The following is a 14,816-nucleotide window of genomic DNA, read 5'->3' as shown; positions in this document are numbered from 1 at the left end:
AAATCTGGTAATTCTTTGCTTTTACATTCATCAGGCCCCAATGTGACCAAATAGCAAAGAGAAATTAAAAATGCATGCCGTGGAAGAGTTCGGGTCTTAGGAGGTTAATATATTTTTAATGTACTTGCAAGCGATATATAACATAATCTTTAAAGCTAATGACGCTGTGCGCTTTAGCTACTTCTGCATCGGGAGTCTTGTGTGTAAGGTGTTAGACATGGGGATTGGCACCGCTAGAGGTCCCAGCTTCCCAGGAGCTGGTGCTGTAGTCTGCTCATTAATATCGGTCTGACACCACCAGCGCCGCCGCCCCTCCTGCCACGCCATGCCGGCTCGGCATCGCATCGGCTCCCAGGCTGTGCATCACCGACCGGGGAGGGGCTCCGTTTCCCACCATTGGCTGGTAGCCTACTGTAGCCCATTACCGACAGCTTTACGGTAGAGTGTGTGTGTGAGAGCGTGTAAGCGGTGGTCTTTTTTTATCTCGGCCAGGCGCTCAGGCTGCCGGGTTTCAGCATGATTTTAAAAGGACTCTAGCTGATTTTCCCTCCCTAGCATCAGCCTTTGAACCTCACCACTCTCCAAACTGAAAAGGGATGCGCCTAAACAGAAGCGGATACATTGTCCGGACACTGCGAGAGAAGAGGAGCATGTAACCGGGAGAATCCCAGCAGCAGCAGCGGCGGCGGCGGAACCACCTGACTCTTTCCTCTTTTTCCGCTCACGATTTCCCCTCATAATTTAAGGCTTCTCGATGCGCTGAGCCAGTTCTTATCGTTGTTTTGGATATTATCTTCAGCAAAATGAGCGAGGAAGTGTCGGAGGTCCCAAAAGAGCTTCTGGGTAAGATACAAAAGCGGATTTGTGGCTGTGTCCAGGCTGGAACAATCACCGATACCCTCTCTATCATTTTCCTAACTCACAGCGTGCATGTGCTCCGTATGGGAACAAGTTTTAGTGATAGTATTGTAACCATAAAATCTATTGTGTTTATAATGCAGCCACACTTGGAGTGCAGTGCTAAGGCACAAATATCCAACCACAGAATAAAAATATATATACAGGGTTCATTATTTTTCTTTTAAATTCATTCATTTCAATATCATAGCAATACTAAACAGATTTCTCCCTAAAGCAGACTGCTGTTATTAAGAGACTGCAAATTCTTGAGCTCCAGTTAAGCTTGAGATGTTTATACGTGGAGCACTGCCACAAGGTGCTTGTTCTGTTAATGTTTACATGGGAGAAGAGCCAGATAGTTGAGATGTGTGTGGTCAGTCTGTCAGTCCTCTGCACGTAATTTTAACTCACAGTCATCCTGGTCCACTTTAGCATCTCTAGCCTTCTTGGTAGCTGCTCTACTATGTTTTCATGAGCCTCTTTCCTCATTTGTGTTGAGTCTGGCAACCCCTTGGCTCAGGGTCCCTGTTTAAGAAAGTAGTTCAGGTTTTGACACCCAGGTGTAATGTTGGGTGAACACAAGCTCTTCATCCTTCATCTCAAGCAGGGTTCATTTTCTCATTGCCAAACACAGGAGTAGTGGAGAATGTCAAGGAGGCTTTTAGGAAAATGCTGTCAGGTCATGTGTTAGCCATGGATCATTTATACTATAGTTCCCTAACACAGCTTTTACATGTTATTTTCTGTGTAACCTGGCCTCCAGTTAGGACAGAAGCCATAAAGAGTGTAATTTTACATTGCAGGAATTTCAGTGGAACTCTTGCACACTTGACCTTTTAACTAATTTGAGCCATTTTGTTTACGTTTTCCCTGAACCGTTAAACATATATGTCTTTAACAGAGACTGGGAACCACTTGAATAATTTTAAATACAGTTTTTGCAGGTTTTTACAGTGTTTGGGTTTGTTATAGACGGTATTTTTCCTCCTCTTCCTAATGGGAAATTTCCCTGATGTTTGCTGACTAATTCACCCAACTCTGCACACTAAATATAAGGAATCTGTCTGCGTCTGGGTATAACCAGCCATTGTTTGTTGGTGGCGATGATTCAGTATCATGCAGCATTACTCTTGGCATCCTGCAAGGAGTTTCAGCATGATGCTGCAGATGGAAAAGTGTTGCATGAACTCAGACTGTTCTCTGCTGAGTAACAGGACATGTCATGTGCTTGTGCTCATGTTTTCCGTTTAACTTACTTGGTAGTGAGCAGATTAGGTCAGGACGGGGAAAACACTTCAGCCTTTTGAGGATGGAATATTGAAGTGGACATATTCAGAATAAGTGAGTTGGTGCTCAAAATGTATTTTACTGAAACATGCTGAGACACATTCAAAGTTAGGGCAACAGTTACTCCCCTGATTACACACCTAAAGTAACCAGACAGGCAAGGCTGCGTCAGCAAGGAGAGTTAGGAAACGGAAGGAGAAAGCTTACTGCGCAATGCTGATGCTGGTAGTAAACTTGACCTTCATCTCTATGATCTTTTTGGAGAGTGAGTTAAATATTTAAAATGCCCTTTCTTTCCATAAAATTGCTTTATGTTACTATTTTCTCACACTCAGAACTTTAAACAGTTAGAAGAGAGGAAAAACAATTTTCCCCACTTTTGAAGCAAACTGGCTCTAAAATGACTTAAATGATTATTTGTCTCTATATTGATATATGATGTCTTCTTATGTTACGCCGAGAGATGCGGTGAGGGAAACATTAGACTTCACACTGTCTTAACTGAAGTAATTGCTTTATTATCTCATGCCGATATCATGCATATACAGATAGCAACTTCTCAAAATGGCCCCCAATCCATTTCCTGCTCCCTTTAAATACTCTAAAGACCACGCCTTCTCCAATCAGACTGGCCTATAAAAGAGCTGCAATTGAGGCAGGCCACCTTTTTACTGGGAAAACAAGATGGCCACCACAGAGGTAACCTGCAAAACACTCTTATTACATGATTGCTTCCCAACATTACTCACCACCCCCCCCTTCAGGTTGACACATATCCGGCAAACGGGAAAGATAGTCAGCAATAAGATTCTTCTTACCCGGACAATGCTGGATGGTGAACTGGTATGGCTGGAGGGCTAGGCACCAGCGCAGTATCCTCGCATTTTGATGTTGTTTGGAGTGCATCCACACCAGGGGTCTGTGATCTGTCTGAAGAATAAACTCTCTTCCAAGGAGATAATATTTCAATGAATCAATTGCCCATTTAATTGCCAGTCCTTCTTTTTCCACTGTGGAATAGTTTTTTTCCCTGTCAAACAGCTTTTTACTTAAGAAAAGCACAGGTTTTTCTTCACCAGCTTCTCCCTGTGCCAGCACTGCTCCAAGTCCAACATTAGAGGCATCTACCTGCACAACAAATGGTTTGGAAAAGTCCGGGCTTTGCAAAACAGGTGCTTCAGAAATCTGTCTCTTTAAAGATTGGAAGGCATGTTCACAGTCGTCATTCCACATCACTTTAGAAGTGTGTTTTCTCGTGAGATCTGTAAGAGGGGCTGCCAAGGTTGAGAAATGGGGAATAAACCTCCGAAACCAGCCAACCAAGCCCAGAAACGACCTCACTTGCTTCTTGGTTTTAGGTCTGGGAATTGTTTGTATAGCCTTTACCTTTTCAACTTGCGGCTTTATTTGTCCATGGCCAACAATGTATCCTAGATACTTCACTTCTTCTTGTGCCCAGGCACACTTACTCACATTCAGAGTCAAACCAGCCTTCTGGATCTTCGCCATCACAACCTTTAGATGCTGCAGGTGTTCCTCCCAAGACTCACTGTAAATCACCACGTCATCCAGGTAGGCAGCTGCAAACTTGAAACAACCATCAAGGATAATGTCCATCAACCTTTGAAAAGTTGCAGGTGCCCCATGAAGACCAAAGGGCAACACAGTGTACTGAAATAAGCCCATTCCTGGAATTTGGAAGGCTGTGTATTCTTTACAGGACGGCTCTAAAGGCACTTGCCAGTAACCCTTACACAAATCTAAGGTTGTAATGTATTTAGCCTTTCCTAGTCTTTCCAGTAGCTCATCAATCCGTGGCATTGGATAAGAATCAAAACAGGAAATACTATTTAGCTTTCTCATGTCAGAACAAAATCGTAGTTGAGGGGAGTCTTTCTTTGGAACAAGTACAATGGGGTTTGACCATTCACTCTTTGACGGCTCAATCACTCCGAGTTCCAGCATCATCTGAACCTCCTTCCTCAACGGTCCCATCATCCGTTCTGGGATCCTGTAAGGCTTAAGACGAACAGGTTTTGTGTCTTTCAAGATGATGTTGTGTGTTATGGCATCTGTTCGGCCCGGTTTGTCTGAGAACAAAGATGGAAAAGATTGCCTCACCTCATTCAACTGATGCCACTGATCTTCAGTCAGATGTTCAGGAGGGTCTTCAGATTTGGGCATGTCTCTGAATGGACTCATCTCAACTTCTCCAACCTCCGAAATGCCACTGTCTTCAGGCTGAACATCCCGTACCATCAGGATTCGCTTCACACCTGGTTCTGGGGCATTTCTTTCATGATACTCTTTTAACAAGTTTACATGTAGCAGTTGCTTTGATTTGTGTCTGTCTGGACAAATGACCTCATATGTCACTGGGCCGGTTTTTCTGGCCACAGTATAAGGTCCTTGCCACTTAGCCAGCAGCTTACTTGGTCCAGTAGGCAAAAGTACTAAAACTTTTTGACCAGTCTTTAGTTCTCTCTCACAGGCATGCTTGTCATACCATACCTTTTGCTTTTGCTGCGCCTTCTGCATATGGTCTCTAACCTTTTCTCTGTATGTTTCCAGTTTGTCCCTCATCTGCAATATGTAGGAAACGATGTTGGTCGTCGAAGCCACTTCAGTAGACCCCGGTGCCACTCCAGCCACCCAGTTCTCTTTCAGCATATCCAGAGGGCCTCTAACCTGCCTTCCATAGAGCAGCTCAAAAGGGGAGAAACCAGTTGAAGCCTGTGGCACTTCTCTGTATGCAAACAATAGAAAAGGCAACCATTTATCCCAATCTTTGCCAGTATCATCAATAAACTTTCTCAACATTTGCTTCAATGTACCATTAAATCGTTCCACCAAACCGTCCGTTTCTGGATGGTAGGGAGTAGTTCGAATACCTTTTACACCAAGTTGGTCATAAAGAGACTTTACCAAATGTGACATAAAACTGGTACCCTGATCTGTCAGGATCTCCTTTGGAATGCCAACTCTGGAAAAAAGGTCTACTAAGCATCGAACAATGTGTTTGACCTGCAGAGAACGCAGTGGATAAACATCCGGATATCTTGTGGCATAATCACAAATGACTAATGCATATTTATGACCATTACTGCTCTTAGGTAAAGGACCTATGATATCCATCGCTATTCTCTCATAAGGTACATCCATTATTGGTAACGTTTGCAACTGGGCTCGGTCTGAAAGTTTGGTGGGAGCCACTTTCTGACATTCATGACATGTTTTACAGTAGTCAACCACATCTTTGTATAATCCTGGCCAGTAAAAACGTTGAGCAACACGATTATAAGTCTTTGCCTGTCCCAAATGTCCTGACCATGGTACAGTGTGGCCCAAATGCAGAATTACTGATCGGTACTCTTTTGGTACAACAAGTCTGGGTTTTTCCATGTCTGCTAGATACAGAAGGTTATCCTTTATTATGAAAGGTTCTCCAGTTACTCTTTTAAGCCCTACTGCATTTTCTTTTCCATCATCCACGTTGCATGCTTTCTTAAAGAGAGGTTGTAAAGATGGATCATTTTCCTGTCTTTCTCTAAAATTATTGGGAAACTCCCACTGAAGATCAATAGGTGGAGACATTGGTAAGGTTGGTTCCGGAAGTTTTGCCCTACCACTGTTTTTATTTTTCTCCTGCCTACGTTGTTGTTTTGTTTTCCTAATTTTACTTCCTCCTTCAAATAAGTCTTCATCTACATCTGGCAGTGGTTCTAAACCCCTTTTCATTGAACGAGTGACAACAGCACAGGAATAGGCTTCAGAGTTATTGCGCACCAAACTGTCTAAGATTGGCAAGTCTTCTCCCAGAATGACATCATATGCTAACTGATCCAACACTCCTACAGTTAACATAAATGCTTGGCCCTCAACTTCAATAGTGACATCTGCTGTTGGATAATCTTTTTGACACCCATGAACACAAGTAATATTTACAGGTTTGTTAAAGTCAGGTAATACATTGCTCAACATAGAAGATTTAACCAAGGTTTGTGAGCTACCAGTGTCAGCAAGAGCCTTTACTGTTTGGCCATTTATTGAAACATCTACCACATGCTTATGTGGCACTAAACCATCACCAGTTAGTTCACCCTCAAGGCCTGTGGAGGGAACTACACACAACTCTACTGACTTTGGTTTTCTTAGGGGACATAAAGAAGCTTTATGACCAGGCTGCTGACAGTAATAGCAAATGAGGTTGTACCTTTGACTGCAATGTATAGGCTTCTTACCACCCCTAGTGTCCAAGCTTTCAACACTAGCCACCCCTGGAGGTTTTACCTCCCCAAACCTTGGTCTCCCCACAGTCATCTTTGACTTAGAAGGTTCACGATGAGCAGCCAGGTAACGTTCAGCCAGATCTGCAGCTTCCCCTCCTGTCTTTGGGTTGTGCTCCTTCACCCATGTGCGGACATCTGGCTGCAGCACACGAAGAAACTGTTCCAAAATAATGGTTTCACCAATCTCTTCTTTGCTCCGACTGTCAGGATGCATCCATCGCTTATAGAGTCCCTTTATCCGATTGTAGGTTTCACGCACACTCTCACCCACTGGGACACTGGTGCTCCGGAACCGGTATCTGTAGGTCTCCTCTGTTACATTAAACTTGGATAACACTGCAGCTTTAATGGCATCATAAGAGTCAGACTGTTCTTCATCCATGCCAGCATAAGCTTCAAGGGCTTTTCCAGTCAATAACGTGACCACTCTAGCTGCCCATTCAACTTGTGGCCATCCCCACGTTTTAGCTATACGTTCGAATCGTACAAAGAAACTTTCAGGATCCTCACCTTCCCTGAAGTCAGGTATTCTTGGCTTAGCACCATGGTGCATTTCTGCTCTCTGCACTGGAGCAGGTTGAACAACATGCATTTGAGGCTGTGCATGCAGTGGTTGAGATGGAGGAGGCAGCTCAGCTTGGTGCTCAGCGACTCCGTGAGGTGGCTGCAGAGCTGATAGTGGAGGCAGTTGCCCAGTCTCTTGCTTTGGGAAAACAGCTGCTGTGGAAATGTCACTCTGGACAGAAGGCTGAAGTTCAGAATGTACATCATGTTGCAGCCTTGGTATATTGTCACTCAGTTGTTTAATCTGTTCAAACAGTATTGCTTCTGTTCTTCTGGAATGCCGCATAAATGCTCTAATTTCATCAAAGATATCCGGTTCAGAAAGTTCTTTACTCACAACACCAACTGCAGTATGCTTAGGCCGTACTACTGGTTCAAAATCATCCTCATCAGCCATTGCTCCTTCAGGTGGTGGATCTGGCTCAATTGTTTGTCCACCTTCTCTTTCCTCCATGTCAGCAAGGGGGTTCTTCCTTGTCCCACGGTTTCTTCCACGTCCTACACCCCTCATACCGCGTATTCTCTCCCTCAGTCGCAGGTGTAACCAGATCCCACTCCTGACACCACTGTTACGCCGAGAGATGCGGTGAGGGAAACATTAGACTTCACACTGTCTTAACTGAAGTAATTGCTTTATTATCTCATGCCGATATCATGCATATACAGATAGCAACTTCTCAAAATGGCCCCCAATCCATTTCCTGCTCCCTTTAAATACTCTAAAGACCACGCCTTCTCCAATCAGACTGGCCTATAAAAGAGCTGCAATTGAGGCAGGCCACCTTTTTACTGGGAAAACAAGATGGCCACCACAGAGGTAACCTGCAAAACACTCTTATTACATGATTGCTTCCCAACATCTTAATTCTTTATAGATGAAACTGTACAGTGGTGGAAATCTCAGGAGGGATTTTTGCCCACTCCTCTTCACAGAAACTTTAAGTCCTTTAGGTTTCTTGGCTGCTTCTTGTTAACTCCAAGCTTCAACTTTCTTCAGAGATTTTCTATAGGACTGAGATTTGGAGACTGGTCAGGCCACTCGAGCATCTTAATATTTATTTTCTTTAGCCACTCCTTTGTTTCTTTAGTGATATGTTTTGGGCCATTGTCATGCTGGAAGACCCATCTGTTACCCCTCTTCAGTGTTTTGGCTGAGGGAAAGAGGACCTCGTTTAAGATTTTACAGTACACGGCGCTATTTCCCCTACTGTATGTCATGAGTGTAAAATGAGGAATTTATCAGTGGCTTTGTGAAGCAACAAATCAGGTTTGAAACTAAGTTAATAAATTAGCCAACTAATTTATGGAGCTCTCAGTAGTTTGTTTACGCTTTTGCAGTGACATAGGTGTGTCATTTCCCCACCACCTCCAATTTAAACTGGTGTGACCTATAGCGCACATGCTCTACCTACCAAATGCAAACACAGTTGCCTTGTAAAATAAGCACTCCTGTCACAACTACATTAAATTGGCAGAAAAATTGCATCCGAGTTCGACACGAACGATGTGAGACCAAAATCTGCCCAGGCCCATTAAAACATACAAGGCCTACCTTTGTGGTTTTTCGAGAGTCGCAGAGATTTTTCTGTGATTCTCAGGTTTCTGCACTGAGGTTGCAAAAGTGCTGCAGCAGGAAATGGTGCACACTTGCAGTGAAGTTTATTTAGGAAGCTCAAGGCTGGCAGATGAACCGTTTTGCACAGTACCTAATTATTACTTTTCCTTTGATCTGATGATGGTGTGAGGAAGCCCGTAGGCGAGGATATGCGCAGCACAGATGTACATGCAGAATCCCCGTCTGCGTCAGACGCATGTGCGCAGACTGCGTTTGTGACTGTATGTTAGGTGAACGTGGAGAGGGGGCTGACCCAGTTCTCCTGTTTGAGCCTGTTCGCTGGTTGTTGACACTTCTGCTGGGTGTGAATAATCAGTCTGTAACGGGAAACGTACACTCGGCATTAAGCCTCTGTGGGCCTGTGTTCAAACGGGTATGGATATACTTACATGCATAATTGAAATAATTTAAATTATTATATTATAAATTATGTTTTTTTCTTTTCTTTTTATAAAGAACATGTTAGAAAGTAGGAGTTAAACGTCTCAGTCCTCAGATAAGGGATTCATGATCTGATAATTAAATGAAAACTAGAAGAAAGTCAATATTCTTTTATAATAAAATGGAACTTAAATCTTTCATCATTTCTTTTTTCGTAATCAGTAGATATGATGGATTTTTCCCCTGTGGCAGATGTACACTGATCTTTCTCTGCTGCGTAAGCAAAGTTGGAAAGAGACTACAAATTAAAAAGAATATACATTAAAAGCCTTCTCTTCTCTTCTCTTCTCTTCTCTTCTCTTCTCTTCTCTTCTCTTCTCTTCTCGTAGGGAATTACAATTTCTTTAACGGCATTTTCCCAAATTTTCTCACTTTAGTCGGTGTCACTTCTTATTTGACATCTTCTCTCCTCCTCTGTGTAGAGAGCGTGAGGGATGCGGTGGGAAGGAAAGTGAAGCTGTCACTGCGGAAGAGAGTCAAACTGGAGATAAAAGGAGACAAGATGGAGAACAGAGTATTGGTGAGTCAACTCCTAATGCTGCCAAACCATACTGTTTCATTAAGGCTTGCATTTATTGAAATGTACTGATTTCTCCTAAGAATGTCAAAAATCTTCCCGCTTTTCCCACACTTGTCTTTAGCTGCATAGTTTCTTTTCAAGGTTCACTACTTTGATTTTTAGGGTGATTGCACAGCAGCCCTGAACTTTTCTAGACATGAAGGAGCGCTTCATCAAGAGTTCACGTGTAAAAACGGCTTGAGTGTGTGATCTGATTAGAAGGGGCAGTGGAGTGTGTGTGCAAAGCATCCAGCTGGTAACATTTATCAGGTTTTATTAATAATTGCCAGTGCAGTGTCTGGCATTAACCCAATATGTGGGCTGTGTGATCTTCTCTGCAGGGTTTTGTAAAGGTTGCACAAGAGCTGAATGAATCAGACTCGGGGAGTTGCTCTGTGATTGTGTTTCTTTTTTTTTTAGTAAGGATTTATTTAAATTTTGGCTGAATTTCTGTTATTAAAAATATGCTGAGCTGAATGTTACTAGTTCATGTTGGCAGTGCCCCACTGCACCTTTTAGTAGGATTACTTTTATAATGAAGAAACATGTCCCGAGTGTCTGGCAAAAGGAAACACCTTTTTCCCTATAATTTCTAAGGATGTGTATTCCTGTTGCGTGTTGGCGATAAGGATATCCTCACAATGAATCTCCCATGCTGACTCTTAGCTTGTAAGTTTGGATACAGTTTGAGGCAGTCAGCCAATGAAGGTTTTAAAACACAATTTTAAAGTTGCCTTATCTGTGTAGCTCCAAAGGGGCTGCTACTTTGGTGATAGTGTTGATCAGTTGCTCAATCTACAGCCACTAGCTTCCATTTCTACTGGTCCGATACGTCATTCATTCATTCATTCATTCATTCATTCATTCATTCATTCATTCTTTCATTCATTCATTCATTCATTTATTTATCCATCCAGCAACATCTCTGACTTTACACACCAGCCCTCAGTGTGTGCAGAAATCAAGTGGAAATAGCAGCTCAGACCATTAAGTTTTGGCCGCAGATCAGTAAATCCACTCGCAGCTAAATAATTAATACCTGGTAGATCATTAAAAATGCACTTGGCTCTTTCTGTGATGAACGGGGACAAAAAGCTGATATAGTTAAGACAGAACAGTAGCCTTTGTAAATCAGTGTCTAAGCAGGGCTCATACAGCTGGATAGTACTTTTAGTAATTCAGCTCTCAGTGGAACGTGGAGCTTTTTGTAATTCAACTTTGTGTGGGGGGAAAAAATGGTATATTTTTAAAAGCTTTGTGAATAGGCCTGCACAAGATTTCTCACATTTCTTCCATCTATATGCTTGTGGTAATGCTAGCACTGTTAGTACTGCACAAGTCACCTAGGGACACAAGCAGAAAGAGGTAAGAGACAAAAGTGCTGAGAATCTCTTTAACATCTTCTGTACTTGCTAAATGGTCTGGGAGCACGCTGTGGTGAGAAACGGGTGGAGAAAGTAGGCCTTCCTGTACTAAATGAGATGAATTAGTACTGCTAGTGTCTGGAGCCATCAGAGTCAGCACGGTTGATGTGGAAGAGGTACAGATGTGTTATTTAAAGACTTCTGTTATTTGCTAGTGCTTTACTTGCTGCATAAAAGGACATTTCTGGTTTCATTCCTAATGTTAGTTGTAATTTTAATAAATCAACCTTTAATAACCCACAGTACTGTGCAAAAGCATTGAGCCATTTCTTATTTCTGTATATTTTGAATCCAAGGGAGCAGACTTTCTTGTAATGAAAGTGGTTTTAAGCAGTAGTTCTCCAGGCTTTCTGAAGGTCTTTCAAAGTTTTTCTTTGGACATTGGCTGCTTTTTAACTCATTTTCAGTCCAGTGCAATAGTAAATGATCTTAAGAGGAATGACTTTATTTTTGTTTTGTTTGTTTCAATACTGACCAATGAATCATTCAAGCATAAAAAAGACTGCCAGCTCACTGGATGAACCAGGGTTATGTCTACACATGACAGACAACTTAGCAAAAGAGTTATTGCCAGCAGCTTGTCACAAAACATACATAAGTTGTTCCTATTTGAATCTTTTTGTTTTTAGCTGTGTGTTATTAGCCAAAAAACTTCATATCTCAACATGGAGTGCAGCGTGTCAGTAAAAACATTTGAGGAAACTTCACAATTGGCAAGCCAAAAAACCCCAAACAAAATCTGCAGCAGACGAACAGTATTGGAAGTCATGTCCTGACAAAGTCATGCGATCAAGAAACAGGAAAAGGGTCCAGCATAAACCTGACATAGAAGGTGAGAGATGCATCTGGCCCTTCAGGTGATCCATCGACTGTTCACTGAAGCCTCATCAGAAATGGTGTCAGTGGAAGGTTGACTGTCGAAAAGCTTGACAGTCACTTGAAACCTTTAAGGAAGGGAAACGGAGAAAAAGCTGAGGTATGCCAAATTACACAAAAACTTGATTGAAAATCAGTGACAACAGGTCTTATGGAGAAGAGATTTATTGCAAAAGTAAAGTAGCCTCTTGTATAAGAATAATAAGATGAATACAGAGGGATGCACCACCTGGGAACTTGGCTCTTTCTCTTTAAGAACCTTGAGAATTGCTCACACACTGGTCTGCCTAAAATGGGTAAAAATGTGCTCTTGACAGTCCACCGTTAGCGTCCACAGGAATCATCTGATCTATTAATAACACAATAACGCATTTTTTGTTTTTTGATCCTGAGTGATTTAAAAAGGAGAGGCAGAGCACACTTTAATTATTCCCCGCAGCCTAACGTAAATAATCCTGGTAAACTTTTCATTAATACTCAAATGTAATTTAGTCCATTGTAGTGCTCGACCTGCAGCTAACTTGACGTGGCTATGACAACAATGTCGCTATGTAGGAGCTGGACACAGAGGCTATAGTAGTGCTCATACGCACTAAACAAAAGAAAGAAGTGGGAGTCAGTACTGGGAAGTGAGGAATTCCAGTGGAGTGGCTCTAGTATTTCTTCCAGACGCGGAGCGTGACGTCGTATCGGCGCTCTGCTCGACTGAACAGAACAAGTACAGCGCTGTTTGTTGCTCTGCAGAAAAGCAGAGCTTGACAGACTGATTATGGAGGAAGTGGCTCAGAGGGAAAATAAACATGTCATGAAGTGTAACCTGTGAGTGTTATCTAGTGTTTGGCATGATGAAAGAACAATCTATTTATAGATTACTTGGAGATTAAATGTTACTATCAAATATGAGCTTCAAGTGTTTTGGAAAAGTACAAACAGGAAGTAGAAACAGGATGAAAAAAGGGGGCGTTCAGCTAGTTTAAATGGAGGGTATAGCCAGTATATTATGGAAGTGTAGCATTCGCTGTTCAGTTTTTCAGGACTAAAAAAGGTGTAAAGTTTTCGAGTCCTTACAGCTTGCATTATTATAGAAGAGATTAGCCATCAATACAAACTTAAGCCACTTTAAAACTATTGCAATTTAGTACAGTTGGAAAAATTAACTTTATTAGGATTTGATTGTGCTGTAAATGGAAAGTGTGATAATGAATCAGAGGCTGAAATCTGTTCAAGTAACCTTGATGAGTAATGTGTTCTTACTGACGCTGAGTAGAACGTACATCAGTGTTCTCCTCCTCCCAACTTAGTTAGGTGTTCAAATCTTGGCAAGCAGCTCTCCTTTTTTTTGTGGTTTTTTTTACTCTAATCTTCAATTCAATTCAATTCAATTTTATTTATATAGCGCCAAATCACAACAGAAGTCGCCTCAAGGCGCTTTATATTGTACAGTAGATCGCACAATAATACATACAGAGAAAAACCCAACAATCATATGATCCCCTATGAGCAAGCACTTTGGCGACAGTGGGAAGGAAAAACTCCCTTTTAACAGGAAGAAACCTCCGGCAGAACCAGGCTCAGGGAGGGGCGGGGCCATCTGCTGCGACCGGTTGGGGTGAGAGAAGGAAAACAGGATAAAGACATGCTGTGGAAGAGAGACAGAGATTAATAACAGATATGATTCAATGCAGAGAGGTCTATTAACACATAGTGAGTGAGAAAGGTGACTGGAAAGGAAAAACTCAATGCATCATGGGAATCCCCGGCAGCCTACGTCTATTGCAGCATAACTAAGGGAGGATTCAGGATCACCTGGTCCAGCCCTAACTATATGCTTTAGCAAAAAGGAAAGTTTTAAGCCTAATCTTGAAAGTAGAGATAGTGTCTGTCTCCCGAATCCAAACTGGAAGTTGGTTCCACAGAAGAGGGGCCTGAAAACTGAAGGCTCTGCCTCCCATTCTACTTTTAAATACTCTAGGAACAACAAGTAGGCCTGCAGAGCGAGAGCGAAGTGCTCTAATAGGGTGATATGGTACTACAAGGTCATTAAGATAAGATGGGGCCTGATTATTTAAGACCTTGTATGTGAGGAGCAGGATTTTGAATTCAATTCTGGATTTAACAGGAAGCCAATGAAGGGAAGCCAAAACAGGAGAAATATGCTCTCTTTTTCTAGTCCCTGTCAGTACTCTTGCTGCAGCAGACACTAGGAAGTTTTTACATGATGTGATTTTTACGTGACACCTTGCAGTTTTGCTGTTGGCTCCTCTTTTACTTAAAAAGTACCCTATATCTATTTTCACAACAGTTTATCTGTTCTTTGCAAGTATTACTCAAAAACGTATGGATGCATGGAAAAGCTATCTAGAGGTGGAGCTTGGCTAAACTTTGAAATTGTGAACTTTAGAAGTTGATCTAGACCTCTATCTGAATTTATGAAATTTTGGAAGCATGGATTGCTATTGTGGATTAAGGGACAGTGGATGTTTCACATTATAGGTTAACAAATGCATGTCACACATTATCTTGTTCCTAAGAAAGTTCAGACCAAGATGTCCTTCTTGATCCAAGGATGTAATTCATGCATGGTATGGAAGGAATGTTTAGCCATGGTGGAGATGCAGTCTCACAGCGCTCTTGTTCAGCTGTTTGCTCGTATACTCATTCAAAGAGGGGTAAACACTCCCTTTCTTTACTTTTGAAATACTGAACCTTAGCCCTGTAACATTACAAATAAACTCCGACCTATATAGGATTTTTATTTATTTTTTTTGTTTTGTTTTTAGACGGATACCTGTCCTGATTTGGTGATTTATAAATCTGATATTCAAATGTGTCATGGAATATTTTTTCCATGAGAAATGCAA

General features: G+C 42.0%; 1 protein-coding gene across 4 annotated transcripts in view; it reads left to right on the top strand.

Annotated features, from left to right (window-relative positions):
• The first annotated feature begins 245 nt into the window (after nt 1-245).
• Nucleotides 246-14,816, top strand: part of LOC100696973 (F-actin-uncapping protein LRRC16A) — a 75,846-nt gene continuing 61,275 nt past the window's right edge. For 2 of the 4 annotated variants that reach the window (XM_025911348.1, XM_025911347.1), the window contains exons 1-2: nt 246-843; nt 9,519-9,616. In XM_025911348.1, coding sequence (XP_025767133.1) covers nt 804-843; nt 9,519-9,616 — 138 coding nt within the window. In that variant the 5' untranslated portion in view covers nt 246-803. The remainder of the gene's footprint in view (nt 844-9,518; nt 9,617-14,816) is intronic. The other 2 variants (XM_019364317.2, XM_013270465.3) reach the window with 2 other exon arrangements.

The sequence above is a fragment of the Oreochromis niloticus genome, linkage group LG11 (genome assembly GCF_001858045.2).
Source record: "Oreochromis niloticus isolate F11D_XX linkage group LG11, O_niloticus_UMD_NMBU, whole genome shotgun sequence".
Lineage (NCBI taxonomy): Eukaryota > Metazoa > Chordata > Actinopteri > Cichliformes > Cichlidae > Oreochromis > Oreochromis niloticus.
Note: the sequence above shows the minus strand (reverse complement) of the source record. Positions and strands in the feature narration are given on the sequence as shown.